At 37.2% G+C, this 21108-nt stretch overlaps 1 protein-coding gene and 1 long non-coding RNA gene across 8 annotated transcripts in view; one reads left to right on the forward strand and one right to left on the reverse strand.

Moving 5' to 3' along the window:
* The window catches only part of LOC129764241 (uncharacterized), a 65242-nt gene that overhangs the window by 5600 nt on the left and 38534 nt on the right, over nucleotides 1-21108 (forward strand). The gene's annotated exons all lie outside the window — the stretch shown is intronic.
* Nucleotides 1484-21108, reverse strand: part of LOC129764239 (nephrin) — a 629638-nt gene continuing 610013 nt past the window's right edge. For 4 of the 7 annotated variants that reach the window (XM_055763127.1, XM_055763126.1, XM_055763123.1 and 1 more), the window contains 4 exons: nucleotides 15207-15352; nucleotides 15020-15134; nucleotides 14772-14947; nucleotides 1484-14691 (listed from right to left, as the gene is read on the reverse strand). In XM_055763127.1, coding sequence (XP_055619102.1) covers nucleotides 14134-14691; nucleotides 14772-14947; nucleotides 15020-15134; nucleotides 15207-15352 — 995 coding nt within the window. In that variant the 3' untranslated portion in view covers nucleotides 1484-14133. Of the gene's footprint in view, nucleotides 14701-14771; nucleotides 14948-15019; nucleotides 15135-15206; nucleotides 15353-21108 lie in introns of all 7 variants that reach the window. The other 3 variants (XM_055763125.1, XM_055763124.1, XM_055763122.1) reach the window with 1 other exon arrangement.

The raw sequence follows: 21108 nt of genomic DNA on the forward strand, positions 1-21108 counted from the left end.
AAGGATTTCTAGGAACTTCCTTTTCTATTTCTTGTTTTCTTGTCGATATTGTCCATTATAAAAAAAAATATCCCCAAAACTGTAACTGTTAAAAATTACCGTGAGCCCCCGATTAGTTTATAGTTTACTGTTTACAATTCTTCCACAAGTGAAATTCTTTCACAAGTGTGTATGTGTATGACCATTATAATTAGCGAATAACTATACGCAAGTCAAACATTTATATTCTGCTTTTGAACGTATAAAGCTAACGACGAATATATCGACGAATAGTTAATATATGGATCCGATCAATCCAGTTAGAAAAAGGACTGAAATCAAATGAGAATAATGATCTTATGTATTATGTTCAATAAATATTCCACGCCATTAATTTATACATTTCATTGAACAATATTTTAAAATATGAAAAAAGGTTCTTGTCCAAAAAAGTTACACCTATACTCGCGTCGGTGTGTCAGACCGAAAGTGTTAAAAAAGTGGTACACGTCTCTTTTGTACCAACACATGCGATACGCTAAACGATGACGAACGACGAATAACGAAGCTAGAGAGAATCGCAAAGTCGTAGTGTTGATATTTTCTGAGAAATGAATGAATTATTGATTTCTCGGTCTGACAGACCAATGCGCGAGTATAGGAGTGTTAATGTAATAAATCGGGATGCCAGAACATGTGCTAAAAATTAACTTTGGGTACACGATAATGATCGGCCTAATTCTGCTCGCGTAACTCAAGAGCAATTGAAAAAAAATCAAATGGACTTTGTTCGAGCATCCTCCTTACTCCCCAGACCTCGGCCCTAGCGACTATAACTTATTCCCGGTGATGAAACAGACGTTCGGCGGTCAACGATTCGATAACACTGAAGTTGGACACTACGCACTTCGCGCTCGGAATAGAAAAACTCGTGCCACGCTATGAAAAATGCCTCGAACGTTACGGCGATTATGTAGAAAAATAGAAAAAAAAACGTATCGATCTCAGGGGTCAACATAAACGAAAACTGATTTTGGTGGTCGACCAGGTCTGAAAATCGACCCTTATAAATTAACACAAGTTCTTATTTGAAACTTTTAAGATACTGTATAAGTTGTGCTACGTGAGCCAACTTGTTATACGAATGAGAAATATTTTAGTAGAAAGTACTATTATTGAAATTTGTATTAATAATTATCAACATGATATTTACTGAATTTGATGTCTATTTATTGGTGAGAAAATGATGTCAAGATCACTCAACCAACCGCAATGTTTTTGAATTTGTAAGTATTTTGTATGAATAAGACAAAGATAAAATTTTTAATAATTTTGGCCATAGGGGTCGATGGTATCACTTCATTCTGAAAAAGGGGTCTCTGGCTCAAAATAGTTTGAGTATCCCTGCTCCAAACTTTGCTGTGATATCGCAGATCATAAACACATTTGCTTTTAATTTGTAATGAAAAATAATTAAATTTATTAAAAATTATTTAATGTATATATACTTGACAGAAAATTTGTTTTTTTTTCTTCTCCTTCCGACTATTTCCTCTCTTTCTCTGACGACTCTTCCTCTTTCTTCTGCTCTTACTTTTAACTATGTCATACCTGCGTATATGCGCGTGAGGGCGGTTTTCAACCATCCCTTTTTTTGTCTGTCTGTCGGTTTGTTTTTACAATTTCGCATTTTCAGCCGCCGGGCTCTTCCGTTTTCCAATTTGTTTAGAAAATGTGTTCGATTCATACGCTTTCTGTACAATAGGTTTGTTCTTTTCTCTCTTTTGGGCTGTTGTATCTGTTTTCTCAGTATGTGTGAGTGTGGTTTTCTGGGATGAAGGATTGTGAATTGTAGGAATTGCTTGGGTGGCCAGTAAAATAAATACAAATGATGTTTTTTTTACATTTGAAATTGAAAGTTATGAGGGGAAACTTTTGCATTTCTTCTTTCACCTAATTTGGCTCAACGTTTCTTCTTGATTGTGTTCGTGTTTCGTTTCAGTGTGTAGAGTTGGTTATTGATTTTTTTTTATTTTGTTCATTTGACTATCTAACAAGAATTGTTGCTTTCGCTCCAATTCATCGGATCGTATATTTGATGTAATGAATCGACTAACCGATAAAGGTCTGCACTTGTGTGTGTTTGTGTATGGGGTCTGCGGTCAGATTGTGAGATCATTTCGAAAAATCAAAAACTTATCCGCGGCTTAGCGCAGAGTTCGTGTGAAGGCAATAAATTAATCAATGTAAGGCTAATTCTCCTTCGAGTAGGGTTCGAGTGTTAGTCGCGATAGTTTAAAACTTAAAACCAGCGAATTGGACGCCGTCTGCTATACGAGTATTTTTAGTACGGTTAAGCTCCCGTTCCGCTCAGCATATCTATTCCAAAACTAGTAGAGTAGAGGTACTGCTTAAAACGTAGTGACTAAATGTAAAATGCTTAAACGACTTAAATTAAAATGTGTTCGCTTCGTTTGCGGTTCGTTCACACAAAACAATTAAAAATAAAATGTCAACATTTTTAAAAATGTTTCTCTTTGGCAGATCATTTGATGGAGATGCTTTTGCATTTGCGTTTGTTTTGTGCCCTCGCGAGCGCTATTTACAAATAACGACTGTCTAAAAAAGGGGTAAAGGGGTTTTCGCGTTTTTCGTTTGCTTGATTGTGTGAGTGGCATGTCTTCCTCGGGCCATTTTTCTCTAGACTGTGACAAATTGAGGTATTTGAATCTGAGTGTTTTTTTGCTGCTGATGCTGCTGCGTTTTGAAAACTCAAGTCATGTTAAAACGTCGGTTGAACTAATCTCAAACTGTTCGCTGTTTTTAAAAACGGTTCCAATCTTGCTCCCAACATTGGACTCATCATTTGTATGCTTGGATAGCTTCTTGATCCGTTTCCTCTGTCGCTCGTTCTTTTTCCTTTTTTTTATTTGGTTAATTCATTATTGTCTAAGAAGATAAGAAATTCGCTAATCATGTTTGTTGTCTTCCTTACGAGAGAGAAAGAGTAAGTTATCATGAAATTCAACCGAAACTGTTTCAAGGGGTAGGGAAAATTGACTATCATAAATGCTGCGTTTTACTTTTGTTACTTTTTTTTTCTCTTGATGTCGTGGTAGCAAATTCATACATGATGAGAATCTGACCTGTTTTTTATGTGAATTAATCCCTGATACCTCATATTATTCCTCTGTTGTGATTTTTTTTTCTACGGGTTTCTTTCTTCTTGTCACAGATCAGCATGTTTTGCGATCAGGTGGAAAGTTCAAATCAAACCTCTCTGTTGATCAGTATAATACATGTATATAAATTTTTGTTTCTCGTTCCCTCTTAAAAACTTTTTGAAAGTATTTATCTGTTATACTTATAGAGTCGATAATATAATACAAGAAATATTTACACTTTCTGTCCTCCTCGCGTGCGCATTTCTGCCTTCGCTTCATTCTCTTTCGCTATTCTTTAATTTCCTATTGTTTTGTTTCCGCAAAGATTAAAAAATCAATTATTTTATTTTCTTTAATGACTTTATCTATAAATAAAATACTTCTCTGCTGCGATTGGCGACTGGCGCCATGCGTTTTGTTTCACCTGCTTGATTTACATTTTTTGTCATTATCTCTTAGCTTCGAGTTTGCCAGTTTGGATGCTATTTACAGTGTTTAATTTTCGTGTCATTTTTCTCCCAACCTCGCCTGCTCGCGCTGCCAGTGTGTATGTGTGTGTGTGTTTGTGTAAATGTTTTAAACTCGTTTTAAACTTAATAATTGGCATAATGTGAGTACTTGTTTTTTGTTTCATATTCATTCTTTTTCTCGCACTCCTGGACTCCGCGCATCACAACGAACGTCACGTTCCCTTCGTTCCCGATTCTTCTAATGTATTAATCTGTTTTTGCACAAACGGACACAGAGACGTGTATACACATAAAATTGTATTATTCTTATTTCACTCTTTGTTGACTTGATTTTTGTTTTGTTTGGATGTGTGTTTGTTTGTTTTGCTCACACGGGAGACATCTGTTTCTGTTCGTTTTGTTTTTGTTTGTTTGCTCATTTGGATAAGCTTGAAGCTTCACTTAGTTGCGACGAACGGGGATTTGATTTCGTTATGTTTGCTTGCTTAACCTTTCTTTAGCTATAATTTGGATGTGATTTCGTTTTGTGACTCCCCAACTATATGATTTTCTTTCTCTGGATAACAAATAAATATTACTTAATGAGGCGCTTTAATTTGGATTTCTCAACAAGTTTTCCGAGCGGAATATTATTCTCTCAAGACCAATCAGGATTATGTGATCGATGTTTGCGCGTGATTAACAATTTTTGGTGTCTTCCAGACGGAGAGATGAATTATATAACCAAGAAAAAAAAGTGTTTACAGGAAAACTGATTTTTGAAGTTATTCAATGAAAAACTTGAATAGAATTTTCAATAAGATTACAGTTACAACTGGTACCAATTTTTATGTTGTCAAATGCGATACTAGGGCATATCTTCAGTTGATTCCATGATCACTGGAAAGAATATCAATACAAAGGATTTCATCGAACAAAATTACCAGAATTAAATCGGGAAATTTCAGGATTCATGTCAAATGACCATTACACGCAGAAGTAACTTTGATTTATTACTGCGACATAAAACAATTCCGAAACTTATCCCTAGTAGACTCACACCGAACAAACTCTGTAGATGGATGATGGAAATAGTTCAAAATCACACAAAAAAGTTGAAGAGTCGTGTCCGAGATATGACCGCATAGTTAACGTAGGATTACGTTAACTATATTTATTGCATGTATTGGTCAGGGATTAAACGCTCAGGGATTCAGGGATTGAACGCTCACGCAAAAGAATCGGATAGCTCCTCATAATTTTGTTTTTGCTCCGTCGTTGGTAACACTGCATTCCCCTCTTCGGGACGATAATATTCGGCTACTCGTTCAGTCCGATCGGATGGTTTTTAGCGTCAAGATGTACAATTTACAAGAACGTGTATTTTTAGTGAAATCGTATTACTCGAGCAACCGAAGCCTTAATGAAACTTTTTCCTCTTATGGTAAGAATTTCACCATTTCTCATCGTCGATTACTTCCTCTGTGGGTACGTGAAGGACCGTTAAAAAGCCACAAAATTGGGGAGGAACTTTCAACAGCATCAAAGTCATAATGTTAGAGCTGTGCATGAAGAATTTTGTTCACCGTTTAAAACGCGTTATCGAAAAAAGTCATCGTCATCGAAAATGTCCTAAAATAAGCTTTATTTTCGTTTTATTAATATAAAAATCGGATCACTTTAGTAGAAGTTATTAAAAGTTGTTGCGTGAGCGTTTAATCTGAAAGACCCTGTCATTGCAACTAAGTGGAACAAAATCGCACCAGAAACTACAGTTAAGTTTGTTGAATACAAGTCACGGCAATGACATGCTGTCATTCTGGCCAGCTTTATTCATAAATTTCGAAGAAATGTCTAGAAGGAAGACCAAAATGTATGCACTTATTTCTGGACTGTATGAGAAAATAGAAAATTAAATTTGAATAGACTGTAACAATCCTTGAAAGAATTCCGCAATAGATAATTAAAATTAATTATTTTAATTATCACTTCATAAATATAAAATTTCGTACGAAGTTCTTCATTGTGTTATTTGATTCGATGATTCCTGGTCGATTTCTACAAAAATACCGAGTTGGTTTGGAATGGCTGAAGATAAGCCCTTTTGTTGACGTCACATCAATGGATCTTTATGTATGGATATGCGGTAGCATTCTCAAAGTGTGAATGACTGGGATTCTCATACCAATCCCTAGGTTCAAGGAAAAAAATATCTTGTGTCAGCGATTATGCCGTATGCGTGATAAGTACACTCTGCCCAACTTTTATAAGACCACCTTGAATATATTTTGCTGTATCGCAAACAGTTAGAATTTTAACAAAATAAATTCGTTTTGACATACTATTTACCAAATTTTGCAGAACGGATTTCTCGAAATTTTCCTATGTATCCGAAATTGCGGCCTTGAGTTCATCAACCGTGGTGTACTGCTTTTCTTCAGTGTAGATTCTGCATACTCGGATCCCCAAAGATTTTCAACGGGATTCAAGTCTGGGGAACTAGCTGGCCAGGCAAGTATTTAATCTTTAATCCATTGCTTAGTTTCCTTGCTGGTATTAATGACGGCATTGTCTTGCTGAAATGTGATTTTTTTGCGACGATATCTACATAAAAACGGTAGGAGAGAGGATTCCAGAACATGTATGTAATCCTTGCTTTTCATCAAGAATGCTATCTTGAGTTTTCCGGTTACACAGAATACCACCCAAAACATGCACTTGCTTCCACCAAAGTTCCAGGTTCAAAAATGCTGTTCCTCCTTCCGCAAGTTACGCCAGTACCCATTAAAACCATCCGGGCCATTAAAATTTAACTTTTTTCGTCACTGATGATAATTTAGCGAAGTTAATAGTGAAAAAACAAGAAGTGGGTTATATCTGTGATATAACCGCAAGGTAGACGTAGGACTACCGTTGGCTCGGTAATCATTTATTTGAAATTGCATCTGAATCAATTAATTAAAGGTGAACATTGTTACAATCTCCTTAAACCCCATCCTTTTCCTAATGAAAATGTGTCACCGTTCTAAACTCGAGTCGACCGCGAGTAATCGGTTTCCTATATTATTAACCATAGAATTAAGGAAATATGTTAGTATATTCTAGTTAAAATATAGTTAAGAGTCTGGCTCCTTCAAACTTATGTTATTGAGCCTGTAAAAATAAACGATTGAATAAATAAAAAAAATCTTAATGAATGAAAGAATATTTTGAAAGATGAAAGTTTTTCTTTTTAGTGTGTGGGTGGATGAGTATAAGGATGGAATTGTTATTAACATAAAATTCCTTCTTTCGAACTTGTTGGTGGTCCCGAAACGAACCGATGGAATTTGAGTTGCCTTGTAAAAGCAACTGAAGATGTTTGATACGAGATCCATTTTTGTTTTCGTGAGAATAACACAAGATTTTTCATTATCACTCCATGCGCAGAATAGAAACTGAGGGCGTCATTTCACGGTGAAAATGAAACAAAGTCTATCTAACCTTACATAAAATTCATTTCGTTTTTATCGTGATGTGGCAATTTTTCATGACTGTTCCATGCGAAAGCAGAACAGAAACTGATGCTATTGAATTGCATCACGGGAACATCAAGTCGAATGCGGAAATGGGTGCGAATATTCTTCCGCTCGGACGCATTCACACGCAAACAATTTTTCATGACGGTTCCATGCGAAAGTAGAACAGAAACTGATGCGAGTAAATGTACTCACGCCTTGCATCTGTCCGCTATGGTTTCCCAAAAACTAATGCAAGCGAGCAAATGAAATCACAGCTTGCATGTATCCGCTATGACGGTATCTCCAGGTGCCTAGATTTTTGCATCGGTGTTCGGGAACACATTGCGATCACCAATCATCATCAATGAGCTAGATTGTTATGACTTCAATAGCTTGCTTTCAAAGCAATTTTTGAGCTATTGAAACGTTTTTTAGACCAATAAGCGACAATCATATAACCCTTTGACATTTTATCTTTCGGATGAAGTGATTATTATACCACTCCATTCAGCCGGTGAAGAGGTATTAACGTTCAAAACCTTGCAGTCCAGCGTCACTCTCTCGCTTCCGAAACTTTGAACCTACACCCCGGTACAGAAATGAAAAAAATCCGTCTCACATTGAAGACTGTCGCACTGTCGGTTCATGCAAGCTTTGGCAAAACTCAGACGTCTTTCGATGTCAGATGGTGTAAGATTAATAACCTTCCTATACTCGCGCTTAGGTCTGATCGACCGAGAATGAATGCGATGGCTGACTTAAATGGCTATTAAAACTGAATGAAGTAAAAAAAATTGTTTCTGAACTTATTTCAATTAAATTATATCTTTTTTTTTTGATAAATACCAACAACGCCTGAAATACACAATAGTAATATTACAGAGACGTGCACAGTCTGTGAGTACACGAGTTACGATTTTTCGCGCGAGTACAGGAGTGTTAAGAGCTTTAACTTTTTTGGCCCTCTTTATGAAAGGACTTTTTAACGAAATTTGACGAACTGTCTCCCGGGGAACATTTAAATTCAAAGATTGCTTTATTTGCATAAGCGATTTTGAGGAATTCGAAGCTTTTCTAACTATTCCCCGCTTATCCCGGTCAAAGAGCTTCGATTTACGTGGAGCTCTCTTCTTCTTAATTGAGCACTACTTGACGGAATCGTCCAATCCGACGAGCAGTTTCTATGAAACCAACAATTTCTGGGTGAAATACAGTCTATCGCAAAATTGAGTGTACACCTTGAATTTCTCCGAACAAATTAACCTTGTAAGTAAGATCTTTGCGAATTAGCGTTCTTTTTTTCGTCAGTGATTGGTGTCAACATTGCTTGGGCAGTGTTGGTTTTTGTTTTTTATTGATGTTAGAAAAAGTTTTTATCAAAATGGCAAGTAAGAGAAAAGAAAGAGATATTGTTACACGTACAGTGATAATAAGTATGAATTGTCGTGGAAAGACATTGCAGGAAATAGCAGATATAGTCGGAAGAACCCACTATACAGCAAAGAAAATCACAAACAAGTGGAAATACGAAGGAATAGTTGCAAATCTCACGAGCAGAAGACACATCCTCTGATGATGAACGAGTAATTGTGCGTACATTCCGAAAGAACTCTAAAACAAACATTCCTAAATTGACTACCGAAGTAGTCGGCATCATTGGAAGACCTGTCAGCACAGACACTGTCCGGAGAGCAGCATACAGGAACAATCTGAGAGGTCTTTCATCTCAACGACGAAAAAACGACTACATTTTGCTAAGGCATATGTAAACTGACCTGAGGAGTTTTGGAACAAGGTCCTTTATACGGATGAGACGAAAACCAATCTCTTTGAATCGGATGAAGGACAGGTAGTGCGAAGGAAACCAGAACTGGTGCTTCAGATTCAGCATTTGGTTCCCTCAGTAAAACACGGTGGCAGTAGTCAAATGATGTATGGTACGATGGCGGCTTCTGGAACTGGAACCATGGAGTTTATCGATGGCGATGGACAAGATGGGTTCATTAAACATCCTCGAACTTTCAACAGAATGATGACCCGGAGCAAACTGACCTCAACATGCGGGAATAACTGCTCTATAATGTCCCAATAAACTCAAAACACCTCTGAAATCACCGGACTTCAACACTATTGAGTTTCTTTGGTGGGAAATCAAGAACCATCTGAAGAATAAAAGTCCAGGGAACAAAGCGGAACTCGAAACGACGATTAAGAAGATCTGGGAGGCACTTCCGTTTACAGTGAACAGACATCTCGCCTCGTCGCTTGCAGGAAGTGCTGGACGTCAAAGGGGGGTCATGCCAAATACTAGGGGATTGATTTTTGTTATCTGTTAACATTTCTGAACTGATTTCAATTTTCTTTTTAAGAAAAACTTGAACTGTACACTCAATTTTGCAACGTCTGAATCGAAGATTTTTTGTTTGTTTTTCACACATGAAGTAGAAATGTGACCATTTTAATTTTTATCTTATCACTACATGAGAGTGAAAACGATCGATTTTACGATGAACATGAGTCGCTTTTAGTTATTTACATTTTAACCCCGAAAAACTCAAAAATAACTAACCAACACGGGGTGTATACTTAATTTTGCGATTGACTGTACATCGATTTGTCTTTCTTATCTCTCCGTGAGCACTTTTCGCTTCGACATTTTCCAGATTTATTGATTAAAACAACTAAAACAATGGAAAATGTTAGGCCTTCTACACATTGGGCAACCGCAACCCGATCTATGTCAACCGCATCTCCAACTCAGTTCTGCACATTGAGGCAACTCAAACGTGATGAAATCGTTAAGTTTTCATCCGTCATCACTCATCACATCACGTCATACACTGGTCACAGTGATGCCGTTGATTTAACTACTGAAAGAAATCATATGAGGAGCAATTTATGAAAAATGTTTTTGAAAAAAATACAACTTTACATGAGATTTTTCCTAACATGAGCGAAATTAGAAAACAAAAGTATTTCATTTTTTTAGAGGCGAATGAACTGAAAAGTTTAAACCCTCTTAAAGCCAAAAAGAAGAAGAAGAAGAAGTATTTCATTTTTGCAAATAGCATCAAATTGAATGTATTAGCCATTTTTTAAAACTCTACAATGGAATCTTCGAAATACAATTTGCACTATACCGAAAAAGCTGTTTGTATGGAATTCCTGGATGTACATTTTCCGAAAATGCTATAGCCCGAGACGCCAGGTTTGAAGACATCTTTTCATTTTGAAGACATTTTGAAGATATTATAAAGTATGTGAAGGCATTTCAGTATGATAGTGTATGTGAATTTTTCGGAGATATTTGTTTCATAAAATTGGCCCAAAAAAATAAAACTTTTGTCTTAGGGTCATCCACTCACATTTTATCAGTGTCACTTGCTTACTTTTGGCATAAGTAATCAATCGAGAGTTTTATCTCGGTGTTATTCACTCACTTGTTTTTCACGACCACTTCACAATCAAAGGTTTTCCGTTTACATACCGTTTCACAATAATTAGCCAAAACTTCAAAGATGAAATAAACAAATTGAGTTATTTAAAAAAAAATGGCAAATAAGAGTTATCCATTATATTTTTTGCCATTAAAATCTATTTAGCCCACCTTCATAGAACATCTATTACTTCATTTCTAAATTTAGTATATTATTTTTCACATTTATTGAAATAAACATCAAAACCTCAAGGTAAGTTTAATGAATGCTCTATATACAACAATTATTATAAACCTTGAATAATCTATCAAGCATTGTCCAAAATTAACTTATGAATTTTAGTTTCCTTCAATATGACTGTGATGACATTTTTTCGTACAAAGTGAAAACATCTGAAAAAATCCCCTGGCACTTGGAAATATCACCTTTATCTGTCTTTTTCGACGTGATTTCACAAATATTCACTCCACGCTATCACATTAGCCTCATATTCAGCGGGAGCTCTACAAAAATGTACGTCTTTAATTGATAATTTACTTCCTGAAAATAGCATTTTTACATGGATGCGGTGGGCAATCAAATACAAACACAACGACTGACGTCACTATTTGCGAAATAGTTATGGCAGCGCATGCTATGTCGCTCGAAACTCGACCATCTTCATTACCTTTTTTCCAGGACATTGGGGGTCGATGCTATCACTTCATTCTGGAAAATGAATGAAATGGAAATTGTCCAAAATAGTTTGAGAGTCCCTGCACTATATAAAAATAAATTGAAGCGTTGTTTGTTTACAATCACTCGGAGCAGTATGATAAAATTTTGAAATAATCCGCTGGATTACTCGGTATGGCGCGTCATGAAGGCTAAGACCTGTCCAAACGCCACCCGAGTACAGTAAATCTCAGACAAAAATTGACCCGTACCTGGACAGAGATGGATCCAGGCTACATTACTAGTGGGTCTGGATCGATGATTAACATAGTTTAAGACTCTCAGGGACTCGAAACCGAAATTTTTGAGAATGTGACATTGCTCAATGGTGCAGAAATTATCACTCATACGGCATAGGGGTAGTGGGGGTAAATTGGTCACTGGCGGCAAAGAAGTCACCTACTTGTTTGATAGTATAACTATTGACTACAGATGCCGTATTGATAGTCACCTTATGTTTGAAGAATTTAATGATAATTGAGCCACCCTGTACTTCAGTAGGGTTGTCGCATGTCAAAATATAAATAAAAACCGAAATCGCGCTCTCGATAGCCATTCGGCCGTAGTTTTGTGCGCATCGTATCTAAGGAATTTTTCGTGAAATTTAGTTTATTCAATCTGATATCTTGGACAAATCATTACTTTGGACGACTTTTCACATATTCTAGGAGAGGTGAACAAGTATTGTGTTCAATCTTAGCTATTAACTCAAATATAAATTACTTTGATGTTTGGGGGCAAAGTGATCAATGGTGGTGGATAATGACTTACAATGTTCTGTTTACTGAAGCTGATATACCTTATCACATTCTGCTCTTAAAGGGGTCCCTTTGTGGCTTTGACCAAGGAAAAACTACGCCACCCCAACTAAACCAAGCCCCATTATGCGAAACGTAATGTGTTTCTTACTACGTTTTTTATGTATGAGAAAATTTAAATTACAACTCTAGGTGAATAGGCCAAGCTAATTGTATACATGTTCATACTATTTCAATAATGATTTCAACAAATTTGGACGAAAAAACGCTTAAATCTAACCCTTCAGGATAATATATGCGAGTGACTACTTTACCTCCCGGTCAAAAAAAAGTTCGATTTTTCAACTTTCTTTCCAGTGACGAAAAATGTACTATTTTAAATTTTTATAGTAAAAGTCGCTTGCTATCTTGAACAACAATGAGTTGAACTACAATATTCTTCCAAAAAACGGGGATTGAAGCGGTATGTGGGCGCAAAAAATGGGCATAATCCTTAGGCGGACCACTATGCCCCCACTTCCCCTTACCCATAACGCCACTCAGCTGTATGAGAAAATTGGTACTTAAAAGAGAGAAGCTTTTGAACAAGCGTTAGTTTGGATTCCACCCGTTAGCTACCTAGTAAAACTTGACGCTAGCGATCTAGGATATCCTATTGAACCTTGAAAGTAGTACTAGAGGACTGCCCCGCTAGTAAAAACACATATTCTAACGGTCACTCAGTTCCTGGTAGCGATGTGTTCGATATTTAATCTCATACCTGTTGGACTCAGATTTGTCCTTCTTGCAGACTATGCCACTCCTGAAGAGAAAAATGTTAGGGCTGGGGATAAGAAGAAGGTGTAAAAGGTGGTGAATGAAGACCTACGTATTTGCAGTTTTTTTTTTTTTCAGGATAATAGACCCATCTTCATTGATGGATCTATCATCTAGGCCACTTTGACCATTAGGATACTCGATGGCAATGCTAAGACTAGCATTGCAGTTCCTGATGAATTAAGTATACCAATTTTCATGTGAGGCTGTGTGTCGAAAAGTTGGCAAGTTTGTCATACTCGTGTTCCCATCAAGGGTATTCTCAATACTTCAGAATACTTCAGTTTTGGGTTAGCTTCCGTATCGTTACTCAGGTGTAGTGTGAAATCTTGTAGTATCGCCTAAAATGGCAATGAACAGGGATATTTTGTTTTGACCGCCTCCCTCTTGACCGATTGATTGATAAATAATCTAAGCTTGAAGATACAAAGATCGGTGCGCTGACTGGATGAACATTGTTAAGAACATTTTTCCTCCTTATAAACGTCACAACCGTTCTAACTTGGTCGTTCAAAACTCCACTCGCTCAATCTTCTTTTCGAGTGTCTTTTCGAAACTGTTCACTGTTTTCTTTCACTTATACTAGATTATTTTCGTTGTATTTCAGGTAAAGCATCACTCAATCCGACATTCTGTTCACCCCTTTTTAAGTTGCATTATTGTTCATCATCATCGTGCAAATGAAAACCTCCCTTCGGAAGACACCAAAAACATTTCCCAACTTTGATCGATTCTTACTTACTCAGTCACAAGGTGCATAACGCAGTAACAGTATTCCAGCTTATCACCGTCTCTAAAACATTAACAGAAGCAGAAAACAAGCAGCACAACGGGGATCATATATTCCGTCGCGTTTAAACGCCTTAAAAGTGTGGGAGGTAATGACTAACAGCAAATCAATCGCCACTTCCACGTAACGTGTACAAAAATCAACATTTTCAACTCTCTCTCAACCCGCACATATGCCAGACTAAACTCAACAATTCAACTCACTTTACAATAATTACGTTAAGGTTAAAATGATTGTTTTAATAGAATTATCTTTGTCTTAATTCTCTTTGTGTTTCTGTTCATTCCGCGTTCGCTATGCTCTCTATCTCTCTCTCTCTCTGCAAACTTTCATAAGTCTCAGCGTGTTTTTTTACTTTTGTTCTCCGTTCTGTTCTAGATTTTTTTTTTGTTTCAGTTCAGTGTTTCCAACAACGGACCGTCTTGACACAACCCGTTAATATCCTCCCTCTCGTAACGCGGCTGGGTTCCACTTTAACCAAAAATTCCTAGACTACTAATTTAGTAATTATTATCTTAAGAACTGCCTACACTAGGTGTCCGTCGGCGTCCGTATAACCGAGCGACGCGTTGAAAGAGCTCAGATTCGTACTGCTCGGATCGTACGTTCCAATGAGCAAATTGTTACCTAAACTACTGCCTCCCGCCACCAGCGAGCCTCCGCTGACGGGCATCAGGCCGGGACCGCCCATTGGCACGGGTGAGGGATTCTGAATGCCCAGCATTTGCAGTCCCCCGCCGATGCTGTTCAGGTGGTTCATCCCTGGCTGGGGATGTCCACCGGACTGCTGCTGCTGGTGTTGTTGTTGTTGCTGCTGCTGCTGCTGTTGGTTGCGCTTGTTCGGATCCTTCAGGATACCTTGGGGCTGCTTCGGTGTCGATTGCGATACCTGGGAGATGTTCATCAGTCCACCCGAAGAGGCGGAACTGTCGTGCATCGATTTGACCGTATGCTGCGTGTGGTGCGTCACATCCGGTGGGGGAACCATCGCTCGGGTACCCCTCCGCAGCGTACCGTTCGTGTTGGTTGGCAGTGCCGGTATCACCGGAAGTGGTGGCGTCGAGAACTCCATCGGAGGATAGTCCTGTAGGGGCTGTGGAGATTAGTTGGGTGTTTTTTTGTTTTGCTGCGTTCGGAGGCGGTGGGGAACTATTCTCAACTTACCATTGGTGGATAGGACAGGTACCGGTCGCTATTCATGTTGTAATAGGACCCATCCAGTGGGGGTCCCGGGGACGGTGCTGTGACGTAGTTGCTCTTCCCTATCAGCTGATCGTCGCGACTTCGCGGCTCGTAACCGACATTATTGTGCCGTGGGTGAGGCAAAGTGCGGGTGTGAGCTGTGAATTGTACCGTTTGAAAGTGGACTCAGTGCGCATGTTCCGAAACAAAAGTTCAGCAAAAACACAAACCTGCATTGATGTTGTTTGGATAGTGGGGCAGAGTGCCATCTTTCTGATAGCGTGGTGGCGGCATATCCGAGTTCTCCACCAGATATGTAGAGGCAGCTTTCTTGCGGGTTTCATCCTGAAAAATGGGTGAAGATGGTGTTAGCTGACGCCAGAAACGATGTTTTGGGGAAGGATTTTGGATACTTACCATGTAATCGGGCTGACTGCCATCGTTCGAGTAGGAATCGCTCTTCTCCGACACGCTGGACAGTGTTTCGCCTGTAACGGTGTCATTGTATGAACTTGGGGCGTACATCTCGATGGTGGCGGATTTGCTGTTCTGATTGGATGAATCTGTGTTTTGGTGGGTTGAAAAATGAAGAAATTATTGTGAGACTAGGCTATTTCTTCGATTGAAATGGTTATCAAACGCTTCGTCGAACCCTGTATGATTTGCTTCTGTGTATTGCAGTTTGCTTCTCAGCATAATGTTCTGTTTACATACTATTTAAAATCTCATTTCATTGAGATTTAGGGTTTCAATAACGATAACGATCTCAAAGTTCAAATGCATTCAATTGCTTATAGTTTCATCATCGCAATGTATCACCGGGAATCGAAACATACATGACGTAATCTATTATAATTAAATTAGAAATAAATCAAGCACATTCTCTACCAAGTCAGCATTATCTTTACTTTTGAGCGACTATGACGTGGTTTTTTTTCGGATTTTCAGCGGTCTATAGTGATGATTGTTGACTCGTTTGCATGTTATACTCGTACACCCATGTCTCATCACCAGTAGTTATGCATTGGATGAACGTGGGTACATAATTTGAACGTTCAAGCATTCAGGTTGCGTTGAATTTTTGAAGAAAATTGAACTCTTTGCCCTCCGGTGCCACTATTTCGCGTGGGTTTTTGTAACATGTGTTTTGGTGAAGTTTTTGATCGAATTTTTTTGGACCATTATGTTTCTTAAAGCATTTTTAACGGAGAATATGCATTTGTTGTCAGTTTCAAAATTCGGTTGGTTGTAATATGTGTTAACTCCACACAAAGTAAGTACTATTTTGGAAGTTTCATTTTGCTTCGGATGGACTTATAAAACTTGCCCCGCATTTCCCCGCGAAACTTTTTTAATGAAAGTGTTTCTCAAAGTGTCTGTCAGCATTTGAGTTTTTCACCCGAAATCCCCCCCTTTTTTCGGGAGAAGTGGTAGTTTTGTTCCTTATCGCAAAACATTAGACCCGCATTTTTTTATTTTTTCAGTAGGGTGACCATTTCCATTTTAGGGTTGTCCGAAAAATCAACTTTTTCCTCTTTTTTCCAAAAATGACTTTTTTCAAAAATTTATAACTTTTGAACTACTAAACCGATTCAGATCATCGACATATCAAATCAAAGTCATTCACCTGGTCTTCTTTGAAAAAAATTACACCTGCAGAAAATTTAAATTCTGTTCTGAAAATTTAGAACGCGGACTACGAATTTTTGACGATTTATTATGTCATTCGAGAAAAATACAGTTCATTAAATTCGAACTCCGGATCTGAAAATTCAAATAGTGTTTCCACGAAGGAAACTTCGTATACATTTTACAAATACCACTTTCAACGTTCTTTGACATGTGCACTCAAAGTATTACCAAATTTGAATACCAATCATTTTACGCGTCCTTTATTAATGTATACCCCAATTGTGAATCGAGATTATAATAAAACATTGTGAGGCTATGGGCCTAGCTTCTACGACAAATGTTGTTTGTCACGTTGGCAACACTTTTCGTAATATTCGTATAAGTTTCCAAATTAACAATGATCAGCTTTTTGCATCGTAGCGATGTTCACGAATCATGGAACAATTAAGCAACGTGCTTTAGTTAAATTTCGATGAAAACGAGGTTCGGTTTTCTGATTGATGCGTGATCAATGTTATCATAGTTTTAACGTTAGCAAACGTGGTTTTTCTCGTCCTGGAAGCCTCTCCTCGTCGAACATTGTAGGAAACATCGATCATATCTGAGGATTGTTGATCGAAGACCGGCAAGTTGAGGAGCGAAAAGCCAGCTGAGATCACTAATATATAGCTTAGAGCGTTTTGCATGGAACTTTAGACCTCAGACTAGTTACTTTTAGTAGTGTATCAAAGGGCATATTGGAAATAAAATAAAAATAATTGCAATATAAATAACTTGTAACACTGATTGAACACGCGGTTGTTCTTTTGAGATTTGATTTAAAAAATAGCAATAAACGAAAGCAAATTGAACCTGCTCTCTATTGGTGTCATAGTTCCAAATATACAAAAAAAAAAAAAAAAAACAAATAAGCAAAACAAGACAAGGGATGGTTAAGTCTTGTTACTAATACGGGCTGATTAATTATTGATAAATATTCGAAAACAAATGCGAATTAGAAGGATCTATTATACATAAAAATAATCGATTGTGATGAATATAATTTCAATGATACCAATCCGAGGCAAGGCAAGAAAATCACTAAACTTTGCGAAATAACTAGTCTGACCAAATAGATCAAGAACCCAAAAAGTAAAAAAAAATTGATATCTTCTGAAGAATTTTTTTGAGTGAATGAACCGAGACTAAAACCAATCGATCAAACAAACATTCTTAGATGTAGTTGCATTGTTCTCTACAACGAAGGAATATTTGGATGCTGAAACGATTTTGCGAAGGAGATTTTTGATTTTTTTTTGAAATTTTAGCATTAATTTTATCACACTCAAAAAAAAAAGTTCTCTTTGACAATTAGCATAAGTTGAAACGTTTAGTTGTGACTTTTCTAGTGTCCCAATATCGATCGTCATAGGAAAATCAACTGATTCAACCAGGAAAACGCAAAATATAATCAGTACACTATAGTATACGAATTTCTTATATTCTAGAAATTTATTTATTGTTTCTAAAATTTATGTTTTGTTTACTTTAATATAATATTGTTATGTTTCATCCATTTATTTTTCAACGCAGTATAGTGAAAGTTTTCCTCGTTTTTAATTTCCTCATTTGAATCAACTAGTTGTGACGTAGGATTATGACTTCCAGTAAGGGTGTCAAATCAGAAAACATGTCACATTGTTATAAAATACTTTCTACGATGGTATACAATTTTTTGCTACGAACAGATGCTAATGATTTTTATACCAATCAAATTGTGAACCCACTAAAAATGTTTCATGTGTTATGCATTATGATTCCCCGATCCGTAAACTGTTTAAATTAACAAAAATTGGAAGTTTACTTATTTTGTCATATATTCGTTCTGTGCATTTCCGAGCTTACATACCAGTGCTTTCTATATCGAGGAACGAGTGTAGCCGCAAGGAATCATTTTTAGATACTACTGCAAATAAGACATGGGTAAATCGCTCGCTCGAAATGCAAATGCAGCGTTCGTTCGAACGGACACATGAAACTTATAAGTCACACCAACACTTACAAGTTTCATGTTTCTATAAATTATTGCTACCTAAACAAAACACCAACAGAATGCAAACTATATTGAAGTGCTGTCGCCAACTGCTGAGCGATACTATGCGCACATAACAACCGTGGTGTCGCCGGCAGTGACTCCCTAGTTTGCGTAGGTAACCATTCGATGCGAATCTACAACATTTAAAGTCATCTTCCACATTTTCCGGTGATCTTCAACTCCTGTGCTGTCCAATTGTGTCTCTTAGGACGCGTTCACATTACGCCAATCAGCCTTGGCCGCCCGGTAAAGTCGACTAAATGTGGACGTATCGTCCGGGCTTGCCGAAGTGCCGAAAACCGACTCGAATCAAACCGAACCTAACCCGAAACAAGTGGGTCCGGTTCGAGAAAGTCGTACCAAGACAAAACAAAGTAAATTAGCGTTGACGACATTGTGCTTCGTGTGTTCGTGACGGCTTCGTGCATCCGATGGGACTTCGGTTTCGTGCACCCGATGGGGCGTCCACATTACATAACGAATAGAATATGCCGCCTGGTACCGGCCGATCGGCATCATTCGGCACAATGTGGACGAGCCTTTAGAATTACCTTTAGTACTCCGTGTGGCAGTAACACGGGATAACCATGTTCCAATTGCTTCAAGCGACGGAGATCGATTCTAAACAGGGAATATCAAAATGACGACTGAAGCCTTTGTTTTTTAATCACTGAGCGATTGTTATCATAGAAGACGAGGATGACGAAGCCCCGAGAAAACTATTATAGTGATTTAATCAGAATTTTAGAAAATAAAAATATCCATGTTGCATAGAAATTTTATATCATTCAAAATTGAAAAAAAGGTGTGTTGTCATATGATGATACACCTTGCCAACGGAATCGAATATATTTCTGACATTTGCTAATGGTGCTACTTTAAATAGGGAGGTTCCGAAAAAAAATTATGAGCACGCAGATATTCTAATATTTCTAGGTGGATAAAAAAAAATCCCACCATGCGTTATTACGCATCAAAAAGGTGGGATATAAAACGGCATGGCACCGGCCTTCTACCACTTTACCAGAAATTGAAGCAGATTGAATAAAATAATCCGTAGTCCTGTGTCAACAATACGGTATTGTCTTGGACACAACGCTATTTATTTTTTGAAAACACTTTGCACATCACTAGTCAAAAATACTTCTTCCCTCTTATCTTTGAAGAATTCTAACAGAATGAGCAAAATTAACCGCAACTTTAATGGCAGATCTTTCAATTCTTTTCTCATCTCATCATCTCATCTCTTTCAACAAGGCCAACAAATATTTTAAAGTTTATTAAAAAATCTCTTGGAAGAAGCAACTGTAGCTCAAGACAGGGATTTTAAAATAACTCGTAGTACAACAGAACATTATTATAAATATTTTTTTTAATTTATACTCAAAATACGGTACTAATTTATAAAAAGACGGGACATCAAAAAATGGTTGAAAATATGGTACTGCCCTGTTCAAAACGGTACGGTTGGTCAGCCTAATAATAACTCGAACATAAGAATCCCATTGGAATCCTTTCAAGTTATCTCAATTGAAAACTGTATGCTGGTAGCTCTATTATTTTGTATCATGCTTTTTCATTGGAAACGAGCTTTAATCGGTATGGCTAAAGCAGTTGATTTGTGTTCAAGTATGAAACATTTCAACTCCATGTGCATATGGAATGGATGTAATATTTCACAACACATTTTGGACGATTTCCGAGGGGTGCATCAAATTGGATCAATAATGATGATCTATTTACCGGTGATAAAAATCGTCGTCAACAACATTCCCATGAACAACATATAGACGATATTTAAGATTTTTTGTTACGGATAAATTAAATATGTTTTCATGATAATTGATTACCTATTCGTATATATTTAAATTCGTTCGAACCACAAGCTTGGGTTAATGACAACAATATTGTATTTGTTTTCAGAAACTGAAAGATTCCTTGTGTGGATCACTACAATAAATCCTAACAAAGACTTCAATGGGAGGAAACCTAAAAATTGGCCTAGATGACTTATTGGATTGATTATAATATCAAATAAAAAAAGAGAAGGCGAAGAATGAACTTTTATATAATTGTAGGGAATGTACGGGTAAGAAAGACATGCGGTTGTAGCATTGTGAATTTAATATTTATAGTACTCCTCCATGTTCTACAATGTTGGAACCACCCAATAACATTGACGACTAGTCAAAAGTGGAAAAGACCAACAAAAACCGAAAATCTTTAGTGATTCTGTAATTTTTTTAGTAATTTAATTTTTGCGGCTTCGACATAAAGTATTTTGAGTGGTGTAATTTCAAAATTCAATAATGAGTTTCAAAATAACTGGATTGGTGGGTTGAAACGGACAGTTTATTTCATTCCTAAAGAATGTCTCCCGACGACTATAAGCGAAAATCCAAATGTGGACTGCCCAACAGCTGAGTGTTAGAAGCGAAATGGTTGAAGTATGTCGGTTTATACCGCCGAAATGCACGATATCACTGAAGAAAAAAAACAACAATTCAATCTAATAATTGTTTTTTTTCTTCTTCAAGACTTAAGGGTCATTCGAAATAATTCAATACCTTGATTGAATAAAATTATTTTTTTTTGGTTTCAGTGGAAACATTC

Source organism: Toxorhynchites rutilus, chromosome 2 (assembly GCF_029784135.1).
Source record: "Toxorhynchites rutilus septentrionalis strain SRP chromosome 2, ASM2978413v1, whole genome shotgun sequence".
Classification (NCBI taxonomy): Eukaryota; Metazoa; Arthropoda; class Insecta; order Diptera; family Culicidae; genus Toxorhynchites; species Toxorhynchites rutilus.